Genomic DNA, 22,667 nt, shown 5'->3' with positions numbered 1-22,667 from the left:
ACAAAAATACAAAAAACACTCATCTAGCAGCAGAGCGACACAGCTTGAGACTAGCTGGTGAACAAGCTTGAACAACTAAAGAGACAGGTATTTACCCCCAGGAGTCTCTACAGAGACTAAACCACTAGCAGGGAATTTATTCAGTGGAGATAAACATCGCTTAAAATGATAAAGTCAATTCTAGATGTGGGAATTAGCCGCTGTTTCTTGAGGACTTCACCACATCAGCTAAATAGTGTTCAGAATTTCACCATTACAGTTTTTAAGCAATCGTGTCAGTTGAAAGTAATGTAACATAATATAACGTTTGTCATCCGAACCAGTCGTCGTCAAACTGCTTCATAGCCTCCAGACCTGTTAATAATGTTCCATCTCCATCTGGTACTCCACGACTCTGCAGCAAACCAAACATAATGACAAAAAAATGAACATTAATCCCGCAGAGTTTTGCATTTATTATTATATTTTATTTTAATTTTTTTACTATTGTCATGATTTCACAGATGTCTTGAGCCTTCTGGGAGTTTTATAATGTTTGGGAACACAGTATAAATCACACAACATGGCTCGTCGTCATATAGTTTGATCGGCTAATAGAATCAGCCCTAAGCTGAAACTTAATGAATGTGTCGGCTGCAGTTATGTACACCTATCAGGCATAAGATTATGACCACTGACAGGTGAAGTGAATAACATTGACCATCTTGTGACAATTCAGTGTTCTGCAGGGAAACGTTTGGACCTGGCATTCATTCATTCATGTGGATGTTACTTAGACATGTAGCACCCACCTAGACCAGACCAGGCACCCCCACCACCTCATAGCAATGACACTCCTTGATGGCAGCAGCCATCCCCCGCAGGATGTAGCCTGAGACAGGAACACACACAAAAACACTTCAGGAACAACTAAAAAAAAAAACATGAAGAACAGCACAAGGTGTTGACCTGGCCTCCAAATTCACTAGATCCCAAACTGATCAAGTATCTGTGGGATGATCCACAGAGGCCCCTCACTAGTAAGATTCTATTGCCAGACACCACAGGAGACCCTAAGAAGGCCCATGTCCATTTTGTGATGAGTCCCAACTGTTTTGGAGGCACAAGGGAGACCTACACAATATTAGGAAGGTGGTCATAATGTTACGCCTGACCGGTTAGGGTTAGGGTTAGGGTTGAATTGCTAAAAAGCTGTAAAGTTGTCCGTCTAGTGGAAACTCTGCAAAAAATATGGGTACAGACACGTATCAATGGCCGGACAGCGACGAGTTACCCACCGTCAACTTGGTTTTCAAATCAAACTGAGATTTAAACATTTAAAATTCATCTGTTCAGTCCTAATTAAGAATATCTAAAATATAGAGGGGCTTCTTTGTGTTTTTGTATTTCTTTTCCCAACAGATGGAAAGTCCTGTGAGTCAATAAAAGACCCAAAGTCTCAGTTTAAACCATCACATGATAAACATCAAGATCATAAAACATATACGTCGTTGTTACAGCACGGCCTCGATGAAACGTTTCCTTCTGTCGCCTCCGCGGACATATGGTTCATTATATTCACAGAAAACCCACAACCAGACACGTTAAAAGTACGGATATAACTCTGACACCTCTCGGTTGCATAGACTATACGATCCTCCATCTGGCACGGACCGCAGCGTTGCCTCGGCTAAATTTAGGAGCGACTTTCGGCAACGCTCACGTGAATCATCACCCCATTGTTCGCGGGGTGACTGTGTGCCAGAACAAGTTGTCGCGTCATTTAAGTGCTGCTTTTGTTTAGACGGGCTGATTCATCATTTTGACTTTTCTCTCTCTCTTTTTCCATTCAGTCGATGGTGGCATTTTTGAAAGACCCGTCAGGGCCTCCGCTGTGGGAGGAGAACCCAGAGGCGAAAGATGTCCTCCACATAGAGACAGAAAAAGTAAGTGGTGGTAGTCGAGGAACAACCGACCTTATGTTTTTTTGATGACAAGCGCGATTACAAGAATACGAGCGTAACAAAGCAGACGATGCGCTCGGCTGGAGAGCTTAGATCTCGAGCGGCGCGACATAAAAGCAACATACGATGCCTTTATCATCAAAGAGCCGTCCTGCGTAGTTCATCCGGTCAGCCCACACAGCCTTGTCCTCGCGCCTCTGAAACATTTTTATATAGCTCTCAGAGTCGGATGACGCCTGTATTAAAAATTCACCCGCAGCCTGACAACCTGACCGCTCACAGATACAGTATATACAGCACAAAAGGCCCTTTAATTTAATGAACAGAGAAGCTGACAGTTTTTGCTCGCTTGCCCGTTTCTGCCTTGGGGCTTGTTGGAGCTGTCAACAGAGGATTGTGCTGAATATGCTTTTTTTTTTTTTTTTTTTTGGAAGTATCTGACGATAGAAACTGCTATGACGGTGATTCACCTACTGTCCGTGGAAAAAAATAAAAAATAAATAAAAATGTTGATGTGATCAATCTGACATGCAGTTTAATAGTGCTGGGTGTCGGTATCACTACAGATTTGAGAAGGAATAGAAAACTGGATCCAACTTATAGGCGGTTTACCACAAGAGCTGTGATTGGTCCGCTTGGTAGTAGCGTGTTTCCGCTTTAGCATTTCCGTCTGCTTCTCCATCTCCTCAATTTTCGGATTTGTACGACTCGCGAAAGTTTCAGTCGCCGTTGTTGAAAGCGAAGCAGGAAGTAGAAACGAAAATTAACCCAAATGGCAAAAAAAAGACACAGCGCCAACTAGTGTTTGGGTGGTGTTGTTGCAGAGCGAGCCAGACTGACGAGCGCACACGTGTAAATGGCTCACACCTGCGTCGGCTACGTACGTAGGTTACGTCGTCTATGTCCCGCAGTACCTTAAATGAACCTTTAGATCCAGTTCAGATTTTTCGATCTGTCGGAATTACATCTTTTCAGCGTTATCGATTCCTCAAAAAGGAACCTCGCACTCGGACGTCTCAATCAGAGGTTGCGCTAGACTTTTTCGTTGTCTGTCATTTTGACTGACAGGGTCATAAAAATCCCGTCATAATCTATTTTTACCCGTCACTTTAATTTTTTAAAATGATAATAATGACATATTCAATAGCATTTAATTTTCATTAAAGTTTCATTAACTTTAAGTGCTTTTTTCAGAACAGTATTGACTTTAAATGGTAACAAAAATAAAAGTTTCGGCTGCCGACACGTCTTGTCCGTACTCGGAACGGGACTGCTAGCGTAAACAGCTCTTAGATGGTACCGTAGGGTTGAAGTGCTTCTGTGGTATGCAAATTCCATTTTGGTAGCCGTTAGCTGCATAGACATAGACATATATACATATATATTGTATATACACTATATTACCAAAAGTATTCGCTCACCTGCCTTTACTCATTCTATGAACTGAAGTGCCATCCCATTCCTAACTCATAGAATTCAATATGATGTCGGTCCACCTTTTGCAGCTATTACAGCTTCAACTCTTCTGGGAAGACTGTCCACAAGGTTGAGGAGAGTGTTTATAGGAATTTTTGACCATTCTTCCAAAAGCGCATTGGTGAGGTCACACACTGATGTTGGTCGAGAAGGCCTGGCTCTCAGTCTCCGCTCTAATTCATCCCAAAGGTGTTCTATCGGGTTCAGGTCAGGACTCTGTGCAGGCCAGTCAAGTTCATCCACACCAGACTCTGTCATCCACGTCTTTATGGACCTTGCTTTGTGCACTGGTGCACAGTCATGTTGGAAGAGGAAGGGGCCCGCTCCAAACTGTTCCCACAAGGTTGGGAGCATGGAATTGTCCAAAATGTTTTGGTATCCTGAAGCATTCAATGTTCCTTTCACTGGAACTAAGGGGCCAAGCCCAGCTCCTGAAAAACAACCCCATACCATAATTCCTCCTCCACCAAATTTCACAGTTGGCACAATGCAATCTGAAATGTACCGTTCTCCTGGCAACCTCCAAACCCAGACTCGTCCATCAGATTGCCAGATGGTAAAGCGTGATTCATCACTCCAGAGAACGCGTCTCCACTGCTCTAGAGGCCAGTGGCGGCGTGCTTTACACCATTGCATCCGACGCCTTGCATTGCACTTGGTGATGTGTGGCTTGGCTGCAGCTGCTCGGCCATGGAAACCCATTCCATGAAGCTCTCTGCGTACTGTACTTGGGCTAATCTGAAGGTCACATGAAGTTTGTAGCTCTGTAGCAATTGACTGTGCAGAAAGTCGGCGACCTCTTTGCACTATGCGCTTCAGCATCCGCTGACCCCTCTCCGTCACTTTACGTGGCCTACCACTTCGTGGCTGAGTTGCTGTTTTTCCCAAACGCTTCCATTTTGTTATAATAGAGCTGACAGTTGACTGTGGAATATTTAGGAGCGAGGAAATTTCACGACTGGATTTGTTGCACAAGTGGCATCCTATGACAGTTCCACGCTGGAATTCACTGAGCTCCTGAGAGCGGCCCATTCTTTCACAAATGTCTTGTTTCACAGTCTGCATGCCTGAGTGCTTGAATTTATACACCTGGGGCCAGGCCAAGTGATTAGAACACCTGATTCTGATCATTTGAATGGGTGAGCGAATACTTTTGGTAATATAGTGTATGTCTATGGTGTATGGTTGCCGAGCTCTGACGTGTGCATCAGTGTAATCGTGTACCAGGAAATCGTGCACCGACAAAAGTTCTGCGATGTTTGGAACGCAAACTGCGATAAGAGACAAGAGCCAATTAATAAGGTCACTCGCCACCAAGTGGTCAGGGGTGTGAATTGCAATCTGTCAAAATGACAGCTGGCCTTCAGATTTTTCCGTCACGTTTAAAAAAACGGAAAATATTCGGTTAACGTGACCCCTGCTCTCAATGAACCTAAATAACATTAGCTGCGTCTGAGTCGGACATGTTCACATCAATGCCCCCCATCCCCCACTGTGAAAACACAGGCAACATGCTGATACACTTGTCTGCGCAACATGACATTAAGCTCCGCGAACGCCGTGTTTCGCTGCTGCCCAAACAAACGGCACCGCCAGTGACCGCCGCTGATGAGAGTAGTCTTAAATAACAGTAATTCAACATCTGAATGTGTGTAGAAGATGGCCTGGCCTGCGTCGGTACAGGAGAGTTTTCATTTTATCAGTTAATATTTGGCTTTTCACGTTACATATGTAATTTATGGTTCAACAAGTTCGAGTCGAGAGTCGGGAGGAGATTGTGTTTTGATTGTGTTTCGGTTTGGTACTGAAAAAGCATGGAAGACTATTTTTTTGTATCACTGATTTTCCAATTTTCACAAAACTAATGTTAGTCATTGGTTTTGATTCACATCTTGTTGACATCAGCTTTCAGACCTGGCAGTGCTTTCACTGTAATGTTTTGAATCTCCCTCACACTTGGGAAATGCAGAAAATGGCATAAACAAAAATAAAAATAAGTCCAAGGATTTTATGAGCTGATTTCACATCTGATCAGATATTTACCTATAATTTACACAGGCATTAATGTGTAGTTGAAAAAGCTAAAATTACTTTTTTGTTTTTGTCAAAGTTTTTTGAGGTTTGCTGCCATTTCATGAGTTGTATACACGTTTTGTTTCTAACTAATAAAGCTTCTCGCCCTCTCTCTGACTCTTGAAGGACTTCAGGAAGCTGCTGAAGAGAGAGGAGAGGCCGGTCCTCATGATGTTCTACGCTCCCTGTGAGTCTTTTACAGCGTTGCTAGTTCACAGTGACTGGGACGAGTTGTGCTCGTTTTTTTTTTTTTTTTTTTGCTCGAGTGCTTCAACATAGCGTGACAGAAGACAGAGTTCCTGGAAAAGCTGACAGTAGATATTATCATCCTGAAAATATGAAAATAATCTAATTTATAAGGTGTGTAATTGGAAGAGCGAGAGCACAATATGTGGACTCGATCAATAAGCTGGAGCTTACATGGTAATACGACACTGTTGTAATCGATACTGACAATCAGATCTTCTCCATCCATGCCATATAGGAGACGCTAGCTCATCTTTGAATATACATATATATACTCTGCAGATTTTACTGTCCAGTCAGGAACATGGAGTCCAACCAAGAAGTATTGTCTTCGCTGATTAACCTCAAATATTTTTGAGAATTAATTATAAAAAAAAGAACTACTGAGCTACTGCCCTTCACTTACTCCCAGAACTCAAAGTGACGTCTTAGTAATTACTTACTTGTATCTAAGACAAGCTGAGCCCAGTTTGTCCAAATGACGTCTTACAGCATCTAAGTCTGCAGTTTCCTTCTGATGTACACCGATCATGCATAACATTAAAAACCACTGACAGGAGAAGTGAATAACATTGGTGATCTTGTGACAATTCAGTGTTCTGCTGGGAATCTTTTGGACCTGGCATTCATTCATTCGTGTGGATGTTACTTATACATGTAGCACCCACCTAGACCAGACCAGACCAGGCACCCCCACCCCATAGCAATGACACTCCTTGATGGCAGCAGCCATCCCCTGACACAGGAACACACACAAAAACGCTTTAGGAACAACTCAAAAAAACATGAAGAACATCACAAGGTGTTGACGTGGCCTCCAAATTCACTAGATCCCAAACTGATCAAGTATCTGTGGGATGATCCACAGAGGCCCCTCCCCTCAAAGACCCCCCCACTAACAACATCTTGTTACCAGACACCACAGGACACCTTCAGAAGGCCCATGTCCATTCTCTGATGAGTCACAACTGTTTTGGAGGCACAAGGGAGACCTACACAATATGAGGAAGGTGGTCATAATGTTATGCCTGATCGGTGTATGTCCGGTGTTAACAGCAGTATGTTGAAGTCTAGTTATGAAAGGATTCAAAATTAAAAAACAATTAAAAATTGGAGCTATTTTGTGGAGACACTTAGCTGTAAATGTAAAATTAAAGTATTTCAAAAGACGTGAAAAAGTGAGTAAATATATATATTTTTTAATACTACATTAATAATATCCCAGTAGTTTCTTGGTCAGAGCTTTCATAGCTGGATTATGAAGGGATGCAAATGGTTTGATTGGCTAATTTAATTGGTTAATTTAATTTGATGGGCTCCTAGCATGATTGCTGGTACCTCTCTCTTTTTATGGGGTGTGGACCCCAGGTTGAGGTTGGGAACCATGTGGCTAAATGATAAATATCAGTTTCAACAACAAAACCATGTTTAGTCAGCTTTGCAGTTAATTGTCTTCCCCTCAGCAGTAAATAATGTGTTTTTCTCCAATTACTACGGTCAGTGGTTTTCAGTATATCATATCATCCGATAGCATACTGCCAGCTACTCTTAACAAAAAAGCCATTCTTCCCGCAGATGATGGGAAATCTTTTGACAGTCGTGTAGATTATCGTGTAGTTGTCACGGCGGCGGTTTCCATTGATTTCTCTGTAATAAACTCCGCTGCTCTGTTTCGTTGCAGGGTGCGGCGTTTGCAAGCGAATGCAGCCCGTTTTTCAGCAAGCCGCCACCGAGACAAAGGGAAAATATGTAAGTCTGCTAAATCTCCCCTCCACTCGCTCGGCCCCGCCGTCTTATTGCGTTAAACGCCTCTGTGTCTGCCGCCACTCTTCCCTGGTGTTTGCAGATTAAATGAGATGTGTCAGCACTGAACGTCTGGATGGTTAGCTTGGCAGTCCACAAAAGTACAGACTGCCTTAATGTCAGCTCTGACCTAAATGAAGGATTTCCTTGATTGTATTTCCTGCGAAACTTCACAGAAGTATAAAACACCTCACCTACTTCTTTTTTTAATTTTAACCATAGGTTTTGATTTAGTAGAATAATAACCCAGATGGCCTTTAAAGGTAATTCAGGAGCCCTGATCCTCTCTCTGCTGGAATGAATTTATATTTTATCTGTGTTTTGCTTTGCATCGACCCACCAGAGCAATTACAGTACTTCATTCTGAAGCCTAGCGATCGGTTTTAATGATTTTAGTGTTTTATAGTTTTGTACAGGTGTAGATTGTGTTAAATATGTTTCTTATATGTTTGTTTGCTGCACCTTAAGCCAAAGTTAATAGCTGGGCTCCCTCCCGCTGATGTTTTACGACATCTATGCGAATAAATTTCACTATAACCTGCTCATTCTTTGCGTTTGCTTCCTAACTTTACTTAGGAGTGGGCGTCCAGGTTTGCTTTAACAGCGCCGGAGGGACGCGCCCACAAAAGCAACTAAAGGCCTGTGTGATTAACTGGAGTGACAAATGTGCTCATAAACTATTTTCCTCAAACACCAGAAGGAGAATCAGAGGGAGGAATGAAAGGAAAGGAAAATATAATTAACAACATGCTCCTTTCATTATCGAGCACGCTTATCAGAAGCCTCTCGACTGGAAACTGCAGCGTGCTCACAAGCTTCCTGTACAGAACATGCATGCAACGGCGGGCGCCTTTCATTGGAGACTAATAGAGCTGCTCAGAAGTGAATGCTGAATCAGTGGTTAGCCAAGTTGTAGAACAAATTTCACGCCTCTGTGTCGTTGACACTAGAAGACGGAAAGGCGACGTCTGAAGTGTTGCATCCCGTCAGGGTAAAAACACCAATTACAGGGGGGAGGAGTTGTTTTTACTGAATCATTTTGTTTTTTTTAGGCCTGGCCTGACTGTCCAGACTGTACCTCTCAAAACCAATTCTGACACGTAGTGAATATGAGGGATGCTGCTGAAGAACTCTCGTCATGACTCTTCTAGCTATTTCTGTACTGAACAGAGTACTGTGAGAGCTTAACTCAGAAGAAAGAACTTGGAAAGTTGTCGCTTGTAGATTTATATCAAAGAAATGTACGTATTAAAAGAACCATTTCACCTATTCGTCATTTCTTAGCTGTAGGCATTGAACTTTTGACTGTGTCAGCGTTGCTAGTTAGAACCGTGGTGTGTATATGGGGCAGATTTTCACTCGGCGTATAATTACAGACCTGGGAAATCACTTCTCGATACTCTTGCATATTATTTAAGACAGTTAGGCAAAATCTCATACTGAAATGTACTCTCTCTTTGTTAAAAATGTTCAAGGCTGAACAATATTACTTTCTAATCCAACACCTGTCTCTGGAGTACAATATTTCGACTATATTCTTGAATATTTGACTTGCCCAAAACTTTTACGACATGACAAGATGCCTTAAAAACACCCACATTCTGCCCAGATGCGCTGTCGCAGTTGAGCTCCCTCGTACCAGGACGGAGACCGTGCGTCGATAAATAGGCCGAGTCAACCCGCTGAAAAGTAGACAAAAATTATAGAGTGAACTTAGGGGGAAACACTGTAATGGCTTGTTTTGCTAAACATACCATGGTGACAGCAAACATGTTTAACATTGGCATGCTGCACTTTAATTTAATAATATAATTTAAATGGGAGAATTATATAAAATGTACAATTGTCATGAATGGGGTAATTAGCTATAGACCAGTCTGTAAACATGTTTCTTTTTGCTGTGCGTAGGGAGGGATTAAAGGGGAATTACCGTTTTGTACAACCTGGACCTTATTTCTGGCATAAAATGTGATCGTTTACTCACCCATATAACTATGGTGTCATTTGGAGTCATTCGGACGATATTTAGATCCAGCGGAGCGCCACGTATATCCATATAATGGGAGTGACTGGGGCACCGAAACGCAGCCTCTAAATAACGCATTATCTGCCACGAAACTTGTTCATTTCACCAATATTTTGTCATGATACGCTAGTGCTATTCCCCGTTGAGTCCAGAGTTACAAGTTTCGCGGCAGATAATGCATTATCTGCGTTATTTAGAGGCTGCGTTTCGGTGCCCCAATCACTCCCACTATATGGATATACGCTGCACTCCAAATGGCACCAAAGTTATATGGGTGAGTAAACGATCGTATTTTATGCCAGAAATAAGGTCCAGCTTGTAAAAAATGGTAATTTCTTTTAACTCGCCTTTGAAGTCTTGTGTGGCCATTTCTGGAACTGCAGTATTTGGTACTTGGTGCATTGGCTTGTTTTTCAATCCTGGAGGTTTCCCCTTTCCTTGTTGCATAAAACTGGTCACTTTCTGCTATTTAAATTAAAATGTCAAGGAAGTTGATAACAAAAAGTGTTTGATTGTTGATTACAGCCTGCTAATCAACATTATACCCGTCTAATTTCACCCCGAATCTAATCCATCTTCTTCCTTCAAAGCCGTCTGATAATGTGTGACCTGTCTTCCTGGTGTTTGATGTCCTTTCTTTATTCCTCTCTTTTTGCCTTTACTTCCCTCCACCTCCCGACAACGCGCGCCTCACTTTTTCCCTTTTATTTTAATTTTTTATAAGGTCCTGGCGGGGATGAATGTGCACCCAGCCGAGTTCGACGGCCTCAAGCAGGAGTACAACGTCAAAGGCTACCCCACCTTCTGCTACTTTGAGTGAGTCACCTCCTCTCATCCGTCTCACTTTGAGCTTAGCCATCTTCTCCAAGGCTCGGAAACATCAGAGAAGGGCCACTTCAAATGATAAACACCGTCCGGGCCTAAAGTCACAATGGCAGCAGACATACAGGTGGCCCTCGAGATATAAAGTTTGCCTCTGTCGGGCTTAAAGGAGAAAGTTTCTGCTGTTGGCCATGAAAAATGTAAGGGGTCAAGGCCACTGTCTGGAGAACACACACGGTTTCCTGTCATTGTTTGTTGCTGCTATGTTCGTATAGGATTCACACATTGCAATGACAGAAAACACACTGTTAAAGAGGAATTACCGTTTTTTACAACCTGGACCTTATTTCTGGCATAAAATACGATTGTCATTTGGAGTCGTTCGGACGATATTTAGATCTGTGTATATCCATATAGTGGGAGTGAATGGGGCACCGAAACGCAGCCTCTAAATAACGCATTATCTGCCGCTCCCGCTGCACGTCCGCAAATAGACAACAGGTAACTCCGGACTCAACGGGGAATAGCACTAGCGTATCATAACAAAATATTGGTGAAATGAACGAGTTTCGAGGCAGATAATGCGTTATTTAGAGGCTGCGTTTCGGTGCCCCAATCACTCCCACTATATGGATATACGCGGATCTAAATATTGTCCGAACGACTCCAAATGACACCAAAGTTATATAGGTGAGTAAACGATCTTATTTTATGCCAGAAATAAGGTCCAGGTTGTAAAAAATAGTAATTCCCCTTTAAAGCAAAACAAAGGGGCTGCACTAGAGGAGGAGGAGGCACCAGTGACAACAAATCTGACCCAGGAAGGCCAGTTTGAACGTAGGAGAAAACATTTGTGGCAGCATTTGCTTCTCTGTGTTTGATCATCTGGATAACAAGCATTGTAGAAAAGTTATTTTTTTTTGCTCGGCAACCCTGCATAATTTTTTTCTGTCTGAATTCCTTCCTACGAGGCTGTTGTATTGAGTCTTACGGCGGTCTTTATATTGACGAGGCAGCATTTTTAATTATTTACGTGATCGACTAAGCAAAGGCTTGTAATACACTGTACCAAAGTTTTCCATCCTCAGAAAGGACCTGAAGGCCACATGTGACATTGATTTAGTGCTTGGCCTTGTGCATTCCCTTCTAACGTTTAGAAGAAATTTATTCTGCTGTTTACTGTTCTTCCCCTAGCGTCTAAGTATGCATACAGGCTCGCATATACACACCTCCACAGGTTGTGTTTGCAGGCCCTCGTCCGGCTATAGAATCCCTGCTCTGTCCTCGCATTTACAGTGTTGCCTTCTTTTTGTTGTTTTCAGCTTTATTCTTTAGCAGTTTTGGTGATGTTGAAAGGAAAAGAGGAGGAGGAGGAGTGAGAGAGGGGAAAATATATGCTAAAAAGGACAGCTTGGTGTCAAGCCATGGAGACTTTACTTATATGTTATGCACCCTAACGGTTAGTGTCTGCGCTGTGCCTCTTATTTCCCCTGCCCTAGCTTTATCATCCCCATTTCCACATTAAACACTCTCATTCCAGTTTGGCCTTTTAATTAGACCGGGACTGATTAAGTGCCTCTGTGGTGAGTCAGTGTGTGTGCACTTTTCCTGTACGTGTGCACTTATCGTGTATGTGCAGGTACATGTGCACGCCTGCGCATGTTTGTGCAGCAGAGCTAGAGCCAGTCTGTTAGCCGGGAGTGCATTAGTGTCAGCGCAAGGCTAGCTAACGATCATCCTAGCCCATTGGCTTCAGTAATGAGCCCCTCACTGATAAAAAAAAAAAAGCAGCTAATCACTGCAGGCTAAATCAGCATCAACGCCGTCGGAGTTATCTCGTCACTGCACCCGCCGTCCGCTTTCAAGGTCTTTTAGGTTTTCAGCGATGCAGATTAAGAAAGCTGCACGACTCACGTTTATATCAACCAAACAAACAAGTAAAGCGGAACAACTTCAGCTCCTTTGTCCTTCCTGCATCCTTTAGCCAAGAAAACACCAGGGACCGTCAGCCCGCCGACATTTACTTCACATTTTCTCAGCGTGATTTCTCAAGGTTTCGGTGTACTTTAGAGCAGCAGAGATAAAACAAGCGAATGTGGAGTTGGTCATAAATCTCGCTGATTGAATTCTAAGCAGCCCGCTCCCCGCTGCAGAAGTCCGCTCACTTAAGATGCAAGTTTAAAGCTCCAAATCCCGTGTGCGTAATCATGTATCACCTTTAATAGCGTCCGCTCTGTATCTCGGGAGCCGTAACCAGGGTCGTAGTCGGCCTCTGCGGAATCACGCCGCCCAGAGCCAGTAACTGCCGCCGCTGATCCTCAGGCGCCGGGCCGGGCCGAGCCGCCGCGTCCGCTTTCCAACCTTAATTTAGTCACAGTGAATGCTGTAGATAAACTCGCTCCTGTGAAGAAAATCTGCTGAAGTTTTGAATCTTTTCAGGCCGCGGAATTGAGGAGATGCTTTCGAGTCATTTCAAATGCATTACGTCGCGTTCCTCGTAGGCACTTTTGAGCTTTGCTAACAAAATATTCAGTGCGGAAGAAGAAGTGTCAGTCTTTGTTAAACTTTTCCGTCGTGGCCTTTCGCAGCCCTCTTAAACATTTCCTCTCGGCTTTGAACTTTGCTGCTTCTGAAAGGTCTGACCCCTGCTCTTTGATAAAGAAACTGGGTTATGTTATGTTTGCTGGGACTGTGTTTAAGATCCTGTCTCCGCTTTTTCTCCACTGTCAGTTCTGTGGGAAGTGATAAGAAATGAAACCTCAGCACTGACAGCAGTTGGCTGAAAGTTGTCTCAGGCCTAGATTCTCTGCGGTATGCGTCCACTCGCCGTGGGCTTGGAACCAAACGGTGGTTGCTAGGGATTATTACAACTTGAACAATTTATGTATATTACCCTTTTCACGGACTAAAGTTACGCACTGGTTCACCGAGAAAGATTGTATTTAAAAAAAACACAATAAATGCATAAAGAGAAAAGTCACTGCAGCTCCTGAGACTTGAGCACGCAACAGACAGGAAATTTATTATATCTGAGCGACAGTAAAGGAGCGTTCATGCAGTTGGAGACTAGCAGAGATGTGGTAACAAGAGACCATGGAAGGGTGATAAAAATCAGTGAGTTGTGGCATATTGGCAGCGCTTTTAAAACTCCTTGAGCGCTGCCAGAGTCGTAAATCCGTCCGCCGCTGACACGGTTTAGAAATGATCTGGTTCTTGTTCTCTTTTGTCTTTTAGGAAGGGGAAGTTTCTCTACCACTACGAGAACTACGGAGCCACGGCCAAGGATATAGCCGACTGGATGAAGAGGTGAGTGCGGTCCAAGTCACGTCATCCACTCCAGATTTTTAGCGCGTGACTCAAAGCCAGAGTCGCGTCCAGAGCCGCTTCGAATAATAAAAGACAGGACGCAGCTTCTGAGCTAAACCCTTCTGCCTCAAACAATAACCCGCTTGTTCCTCCCGCCTCAAGAAACCCGACGTCGCCTTCTCCCTCAGCTGCGGTCTTCGTCGCACCTTCTCGTCCGCTGTCCTCGCCCCGGCTCACCTTGCCACGGTGTCATCAATCTACACCTGCTTTGGTCTTGTCTCATTTTTCTTTCTCACCTTGGCTCACACCCCCTGCCTGCAAACCCCGGCGTGTCTCTGCCTGGAAGGAAAGTCACATCTGTCCACGGGGCTGGAGCCAGAGGGCACAGAGCAGGGCTTTCACAGCTATCACAGGAAACGGAGCGAGACAGGCAGGGGATGTCTTCCAGCTATGGTCTTTTTAGCCGGAGGCGCAACAACTCCCTCCACAGTGCTAAGCTTTTTTTACTGCTTATTTAGAGCCAGCAGCGGTCAGGAGGCGGTTGACGGAATAGTTGCCATGTTTTAAACTGATAATCTGCCTTTAGCTTTGATTACAGCACTCGTTCGCTGTGGCATTGTTCTGATAAGCTTCTGCAATGTCACCAGATTTATTTCCATCCAGTGTTGCATTAATTTTTCACCAAGATCTTGTATTGATGATGGGAGAGTCTGACCACTGCACAAAGCCTTTCTCCAGCACATCCCAAAGATTCTCAATGGGGTTAAGGTCTGGACTCTGTGGTGGCCAATCCATGTGTGAAAATGATGTCTCATGCTCCCTGAACCACTCTTTCACAATCTGAGCCCCATGAATCCTGGCATTGTCATCTTGGAATATGTCCGTGAACATCAGGGAAGAAAAAAATCCATTGATGGAAAAACCTGGTCATTCAGTATATCCAGGTAGTCAGCTGACCTCATTCTTTGGACACATAATGTTGCTGAACCTAGACCTGAGCAACTGCAGCAACCCCAGATCATAGCACTGCCCCCACAGGCTTGTACAGTAGACACAAGTCATGATGGGTGCATCACTTCATCTGCCTCTCTTCTTACCCTGATGCCCCCATCACTCTGGAACAGGGTAAATCTGGACTCATCAGACCACATGACCTTCTTCCATTGCTCCAGAGTCCAGTCTTTATGCTCCAAACTGAAGCCTTTTTTCTGGTTAGCCTCACTGATTAGTGGTTTTCTTAAGGCTACACAGCTGTTCAGTCCCAATCCCTTGAGTTCCCTTCACATTGTATGTGTAGAAATGCTCTTACTTTCACTATTAGACATAGCCCTGAGTTCTACTATTGTTTTTCTTAAATTTGATTTCACCAAATGTTTAAGTGATCACCGATCACGATCAATGAGGATTTTTTTTTCAACCACATTTCTTCCTCTAAGACGATGGTTCCCCACTATCCTTCCAGTTTTTAATAATGCGTTGGACAGTTTTAGTAGTTTCTACAATCTCCTTAGATGTTTTCTCTGCTTGATGCATTCCAATGATTTGATCCTTCTCAAACAGACTAACATCTTTTCCACGACCACAGGATGTGTCTTTAGACATGGTTGTTTAAGAAATGAGAAGCTACTCATTGCATCAGTTTGGGTCAAATAACTTGTTGCCAGCGGAAAGATAATCACCCATGCAGTAATTATCCAATAGGAGGCTCCTACCTATTTGCTGAGTTAGATCCAGGTGGCAACTTTTTTTTTTTCTTGGCCAGGCTGTTTATTTCACATGGTACAAAGCTGGACTCCTGCAAGCCTCATCACATTTTCAATTTGAGTCTTTTTTCATCCAGGGATGGTGCAGATGCTGAAAACCTGAAAAAGCTCTTTTTGTAGTCGTGCGCTGAAAGCTTTTCTGAAAATCAACATTGTACTATTTCCACACTCTCTACCTCTGATTCACCTCCCAAGTTCTGATAAAGTTTCTCTAATGTTCCGATTCATTTTATTTATTTTTTTCCTATTCCCACCTCAGTTTTGCTTGTTCCACTCTTTTCACCAGACTAAATCATTACCACTTGTTATTTGTGGTACCAGTGGAAAAGAGTACAGCTGTGTTTTGTTTTGTTTTTTTTCTTTTCCCACCTGGAGAAGAAACAGTCAGGAAGTGTGCTCTACTCAAGCAATGCCATCATTATAACATCTCTTCTCATTTCGCAAACTCGTTAGTCCGGAGTCGGGTGGCGAGGCAGTAATAGGATGCAGAAGTGGAGGTAGTATCCATGGTGATTACACCTGAGCAACCAACAATGTCATCTCTTTATACATCATGATATTCTGGATACCAGATAAATGTTCTGGGGAGAATTCTTAGCATTCCTGTTGCACAATAATACCCGTGTTTTTAAAAACTCATGTCCAGCCTCATGAGTCTTCAGCTCTTTGGCTCTGGAGTGTGTGATGATGAGGAAAGATTGCAGAAGGGGAGAGGGGAGTGAGTGTCTTTTTAAATGTGCAGCGAGTACGTGCGCACTTGTTTATGTCTTCGTCCACTCGTTCTTGGCATCGACTCCCTGCACTCCGTCATCAAGGTGGGGCTGCTTCGGACCAGATGTGTGTGTGTGTGTGTGACATATTGGGTGGAGTGTGGGCTACAGCTGGCTCTGATTTTTATTTAAATCTTCTTTTTTTTTTCTTTTTTTTTTTTACATACAGATTACGCACCATCTGGATCGTGTCTGCTTTTTTTTTTTTTATAATATAAATAAATGTCTCTCACCTCTGCTAACCTTCCCGTCTTCCCTTCCTGTTTCAGCCCTCAGGCCCCGCAGCCAAAGGCGCCCGAGGTGCCGTGGACGGAGACAGACTCCCCGGTCTTCCACCTGACCGACGAGTCCTTTGACACCTTCCTGGAGGAACATCCTGCAGCCCTGATCATGTTCTACGCCCCGTGTAAGTAAAGAAAACGTACAAGAAGGAAAATAAAAACTGCTAAAAGTTAGATTTTGGACTGCTCCTGCTTAAAATCCTCCTAAATTTAAGAGCGCTTGCTCAAGGGCAAACCATTTATCAGTCGTGTTATCGCTTTAGAGCTGGACCAGTGTGCAGGATTCAGTTTAATCTAGTGGTGAGGTTGCAGACTGCATCTAATTGAATACTCTTCCCTGAACCTTAGCCGAGCAGTAGACCTCCCCCAACCCCCACCCCTTGAAAGTTCAGGAACTTACTTTCAGGTGATTAAGCACCAATGAAAAGATAATTATGGGTATTATATCCTGCTTATCGCAATAGACTCTCACTTTTTAGCTGTGTGCAAGTTTAAAAAATATGGTTTACAATCAATTAAAAGCTTCTTGTACGTTTAATAAATACTTCACGGTGTCGAAAATACTAGAAAAACTAACAGTACAAACATCCAAGAGCCCAAATTACTGAAAAGTGGCAAATTCTCACTCTTGAAATCGATAATTAGTTCTCAAGATTGTTCATCAATCTTCAGGTCATCAACTAATAGATAATTCACTGAGTCATGTCAGTGCTTTCCTTCAGAGAAGTAGAATCCCCCATGGTGGCGTCGGTATTTAGGACATTCAAGACTCTAACTGCACTGCACATGTTCATCATAATTCATTCATTTATTTCCTGTAACCACTTGTCTTCAGGAGGGTCGCTGGGGGGGTGGGGCTGGAGCCTGTCCCAGCTGTCATTGGGGCCGAGAGGCGGGGTACACCCTGGACAGGTTTTTGGACAACACTGAAGCACAGAGGAGTTATATTTCAGGCTGGATACACACACAGTACTTGTTTGTAGGGTCTGTTCATTGTTAGTTTTGGTCTTTTCAAAGAATTTATTGATGATGAAAATGTAAATGATTGCCAATCTTGATATTTAACAACCCACGACATAGCAGCTCAAAGAAAATGATTTCAGCTGTGAAATGTGTGCAGCAGCCTTTTAGTGAAATCAGATTATTTTACAGATTATCTTGAGTGACTAAAGGCTGATTTAAAGTACTGCGGGACAGAGACGGCGTAACCTACGTACGTAGCCTACGCCAGTGCAAACCATTTATACTTGTGCACTCGTCAGTCTGACTCGCTCTGTAACAACGTCACCCAAACGCTAGTCGGCACTGTGTCTTTTTTGCCCATCGGGTTAATTTTTGTTTCTACTTCCTGCTTCACTTTCAACAATGCCGACTGAAACTTTCGCCGAAACTTCGCCAGAGACGAGTCGTACAAATACGAACCTCCTCAGTTAACCTTTCCTCCGTGTGTTCCATCTTTATTGATCCAAAACAATCAATTGCGGAGAAGGAGAAGCAAGAAAGAAAGCGGAAACACGCTACTGCCAAGCGGACCAATCACAGCTCTTGCGGTTCTGGGTCTGCGTATGGTCTGGGCTGCCGTAGCTATGCCGTCAAATTGACGCAGAAGCCTAAACCGCCTATTAGTTTTGGTCTTTTCAAAGCTATTTAACAACCCTCTTTTCACCATCAAGAACATGGCAGCTCAAAGAAAATGATTTCAGTGAAAAACGATTCTCTCACAGATTCTCTTGAGTTACTAAGTCACGCAAATAACGTCCCAATTTCAATCAGCTGGAGAAAGCCACCGCAAAAAAGACCGGGAACGACAAAACAAAACGGCTGCTGTGATTTGGGCTTTTTGTCTCACACACACGAGCTCATCCTCGTGAAGAACACTTCATTGTTAGCATATGGTTCCCATAAGCCTGCATGTCAGTTTAGTTCACGCACCATTCTGCTGCTGTTACGCAGAACTCTGCACACATGCCAGATTATGTCAGTGGGTTAGTATTTTTTTTTTTTTTGTGCAGCTTGTTTTGGTCAAACCCACGAAAATAGGAGCAAAAACAGATTTTGCACGTCGATAAAAGCGCAGCATGTCTGCAAAATCACGCAACTTGATTCATTCTGTTTAGAAAGACGTTCCTATACGACGCCAGTGAAATCATGCCGTGACCTTCTTTCACTTTTCTTCTGACTGCATCACCTCCTCACCCTTTCTCCTCCCGTTCCCCTCCCCGCCGCGCTTGTCTGAATCCCGCCGGTGTAAAAAAAAATAAATGAATAAATAAAAATAGCATCGTTTCCCAGGCTTTTACCGTAACGATGCTTCATTATTTTCACATTTGTATCACATACCCGCTGCAGTTTTCCTACCTCCAGGTTGCCGGGAGCGCTTCACTCAGCCCAAAGGGCAAACACACACACCCCAGCTGTCCGGCTGATTAAAACATATCCTGAACACTAACCCTGCAGTTGGGCCTGCTACATCCAGTGTCTCATTATTCACTGCCCAAAACATTTTGCAATATTAAATGGGTTATTTAAACCGACTTCTGACAGTTGGCAAGAAAATATCGTGGATTTACAATGAATGTAATCTGCAGAATATTAAATGGGACATGACATGATGAAATCTTTCAGATCTGTCTGTTTAGAAACATAAACATTATTGAAGACAGCCAGAGCAGGAAGACTGCATCTGCTTGTATCACTGTTAGGTCAAGACGTAGCTGTAATAGTTTTTACTTTTACTTGTGTATTTTGGCGACTTTTAGTTTGCTTCCCCTGCTTTTTTTAAGGAGAAGAAATTCACAAACACTGTGTTGCCATTAATAGGTACATACACCAATCAGCCACAACATTATGACCACTGACAGGAGAAGTAAATAACATTGACCATCTTGTGACAATTCAGTGTTCTGCTGGGAAACCTTTGGACCTGGCATTCATGTGGATGTTACTTAGACATGTAGCACCCACCTAGACCAGACCAGGCACCCCCACCCCATAGCAATGACACTCCTTGGTGGCGGCAGCCATCCCCAGCAGGATGCAGCCGCAAAAACGCTTTAGGAACAACTAAAAAAAACATGAAGAACAGCACAAGGTGTTGACCTGGCCTCCAAATTCACTAGATCCCAAACTGATCAAGTATCTGTGGGATGATCCACAGAGGCCCCTCCCCTCAAAGGCCCCCCACTAACAACATCCTGTTGCCAGACACCACAGGGCACCCTCAGAAGGCCCATGTCCATTCTCTGATGAGTCACAACTGTTTGGGAGGCACAAGGGAGACCTACACAATATTAGGAAGGTGGTCATAATGTTATGCCTGATCGGTGTATAGTACACAGTATATAGATGTAAACTGCAACTTGACTGGTAGCCAAAGGCATGACACCACAGGCTGCCAATTATTCTTAGATTGCTTGCTCCTGCATCCTTTCTTCATTAAAAAGAAAACTTCGGTAATTAACCTCATCAGAGTCCAGCACAGATAAAACAGTTTGTGCAGGAAGCAGCGTAGTCCTCCGTCTCCTGACGTGGTGTCACGGCTTCACAGATGCTTGTGCAGCACTTGACTCACCCTGCGGACAGCAGCCAGTCACCCAGACGGGCAGTCAGCTGAAACGACATTGGACATTTTCCCGCTCACGCGAATATCTGTCCACACATCCAGCACATATTTCTCACCATGACGCAGTGTTATTTGCACACGTGCAGAGACACACACCGATGCTCATCCTTGCTGCTTCAGTGCAGTTTCTTAATGGCTCAGCTGTCAGAGTGAGATTAATGGTGTCCCAGCCTCCACCATCAGCTTGCATTTCTGTCCACCCCTCGGCGCGGGCCGTTCCCGCCGTCCTCCCCCGAGCAGAACGCAGCGGGGGGTTGTTCGCGTGCAGCTCCTGACGGCGGCAGAACCCGAATACTCCCAGAGTGAGCCTGATTGTGTCCCGAAGTTCCTCTCTGCCCGCGTTGTTTGAAGAGCACAGCAACAAACTGAGTGCATAATGTCGTATCAGCAGATTGAGCTTTAAATGATGACGCTTAAAATGTTTTGGCTGCGCCTTTTTTTTTTTTTTTGCGGGATGTCATTAGGCCGGCGCTTTAAAGGCTCGGTTTACCGCTGCAGCAGACACGGAGGAAGATGACCTTACAGCACCCTAGCATCGACTGTTTGCTGTAAAGCGGAGGCAGCTCACCTTTTCAGTTTTTATCACGGCCACAGTGGTCTGTAGCCGGCTTGTTCATTCTCTTGCGCCTGAGCTCTTCTCCTCCACATACAGTCTGATTCAGCAATATTTCAGTGTTTTCCTGTAACCCCCCTCCACCCCCTCCCTCCCTCTCGCCTACACACACACACACACCGACCATCATGCACCACTTGTTCTGAATGCAGAGCAGGGCTGACGCTAAAGCACAGGACGGACGTTTGGTTTTCTCTCTTACTCATCACTTTGAAGGGTCAGTCAAAGTCCCTTTCGGTCGCTCCGCGTCTCTGGTAAGCCTCAACACAATCTGCATGATCACACAGCACGGTGACTCGGTTGAAAGAGAGGCAGCTTTTCTCTCCCACCAGGCATATCGCACTTGATTTATAGCCTGTGCCAGCTCTGCATTGTACGTTGAAGAAAGGAATTCCTGAACTGTTATGACAAGGGCAATTTACCAGGGTCTGGAAAAGTACCAAGTTTGTTTCATGCGTCTGTGCACAACGGCGCTGTGAGCGCACACACACACACACACTGCTCATCCCTGATCAAACGGCATATTTATTACAACGGAAGACAAAACATCTTGCCCGCTGTCTGAGACAAATATTGTGTTGCGTATTCGAAGGTCTTTTTACATTCAGGAATAACATTTTCCGCCGGCCGCTCAACACTCGCGCAGCACTGAACACACCTCCCACACCCGAACGCCACGTTTATTCACTCGCTGATGGAGCAGATTTGTTGTAAACACACATGTTGTGCCTCTTTAATTAAAGAGGCCGGTAGAACAGAGGTGTATAATATTTAGTTGATGGCAAATGACTGTTTTGTGATTGATGCACGGCTTAGCAACGAAACAGCTTGATCAATTCACCACGTATTTGATTAATTTAAAAGCCGTGCGCTTTGTCATTTACAGCTGCCAGTTCTTTGGGTACGCTTGTGATAATGAATGCTTTCTAATGTAGCAGCCCTGCACTAAACGTCGGCTTCATGAAGGTTATGCAAGGTTCAGCATTTGTTTCAAGTAACGGAGAGAGCTGTTGATTCAACTGTGTTTCATTTCTGAAGCTGTTGTTTATAGTCCTATTAAACTGTGTTGTGTTGTCCTGACACATGATCCTTTTATTTTGACAGCCCCATATTAGTCAGTGGGCGAGGCTAAATAACAGAAATACTTCATTCAATAAAGTTTAACAGCACCACAAACTTCATCCAAAATGATCATTCAGTTGAATTACCGCCTTTCTGACGCTGTTTCAACATGAACACAACACTATAATGGACTTTAATATGAGTGTATATTGATGCAGGAGAATAATTCAATAGATCAGTTTTCAGTATTGCTTTAAAATTGCATAACATTATGAGAAGTAAATAACGTTGACCATCTTGTGACAATTCAGTGTTCTTCTGAGAAACCCTTGGACCTGGCATTCATTTGTGTGGATATTACTTAGACATGTAGCACCCACCTAGACCAGACCAGGCACCCCCCACCCCACACTCCTTGATGGCAGCAGCCATCCCCAGCAGGATGCAGCCTGACACAGGCACACACACAAAACGGTTTAGGAACTACTAAAAAAACGTGAAGAACAGCACAAGGTGTTGACCTGGCCTCCAAATTCACTAGATCCCAAACTGATCAAGTATCTGTGGGATGATCCACAGAGGCCCCTCCCCTCAAAGGCCCCCACTAACAACATTCTGCTCCCAGACACCACAGGACACCCTCAAAAGGTCCATGTCCATTCTCTGATGAGTCACAGCTGTTTTGGAGGCACAAGGGAGACCTACACAATATCAGGAAGGTGGTCATAATGTTATGCCTGATCGGTGTAGCAGTAGCGGATTGGCGATATTAACAGTCATAGTTAGAAATCACCAGTAGTCACAGTTAGAAACGAGTTCAGTAAAGGCAGGATTTGCCGGGATATCAGCAGTTGACCTCTG

At 43.9% G+C, this 22,667-nt stretch overlaps 1 protein-coding gene across 1 annotated transcript in view; it reads left to right on the top strand.

The window, feature by feature from the left end:
- The window catches only part of pdia5 (protein disulfide isomerase family A, member 5), a 65,613-nt gene that overhangs the window by 25,039 nt on the left and 17,907 nt on the right, over positions 1-22,667 (top strand). Inside the window, exons 6-11 of the mRNA XM_084545223.1 lie at positions 1,833-1,925; positions 5,619-5,679; positions 7,420-7,487; positions 10,292-10,383; positions 13,624-13,695; positions 16,498-16,634. Coding sequence (XP_084401349.1) covers positions 1,833-1,925; positions 5,619-5,679; positions 7,420-7,487; positions 10,292-10,383; positions 13,624-13,695; positions 16,498-16,634 — 523 coding nt within the window. The remainder of the gene's footprint in view (positions 1-1,832; positions 1,926-5,618; positions 5,680-7,419; positions 7,488-10,291; positions 10,384-13,623; positions 13,696-16,497; positions 16,635-22,667) is intronic.

Source organism: Chelon labrosus, assembly GCF_963514085.1.
Source record: "Chelon labrosus genome assembly, chromosome: 5".
Taxonomy (NCBI): Eukaryota; Metazoa; Chordata; class Actinopteri; order Mugiliformes; family Mugilidae; genus Chelon; species Chelon labrosus.
Note: the sequence above shows the minus strand (reverse complement) of the source record. Positions and strands in the feature narration are given on the sequence as shown.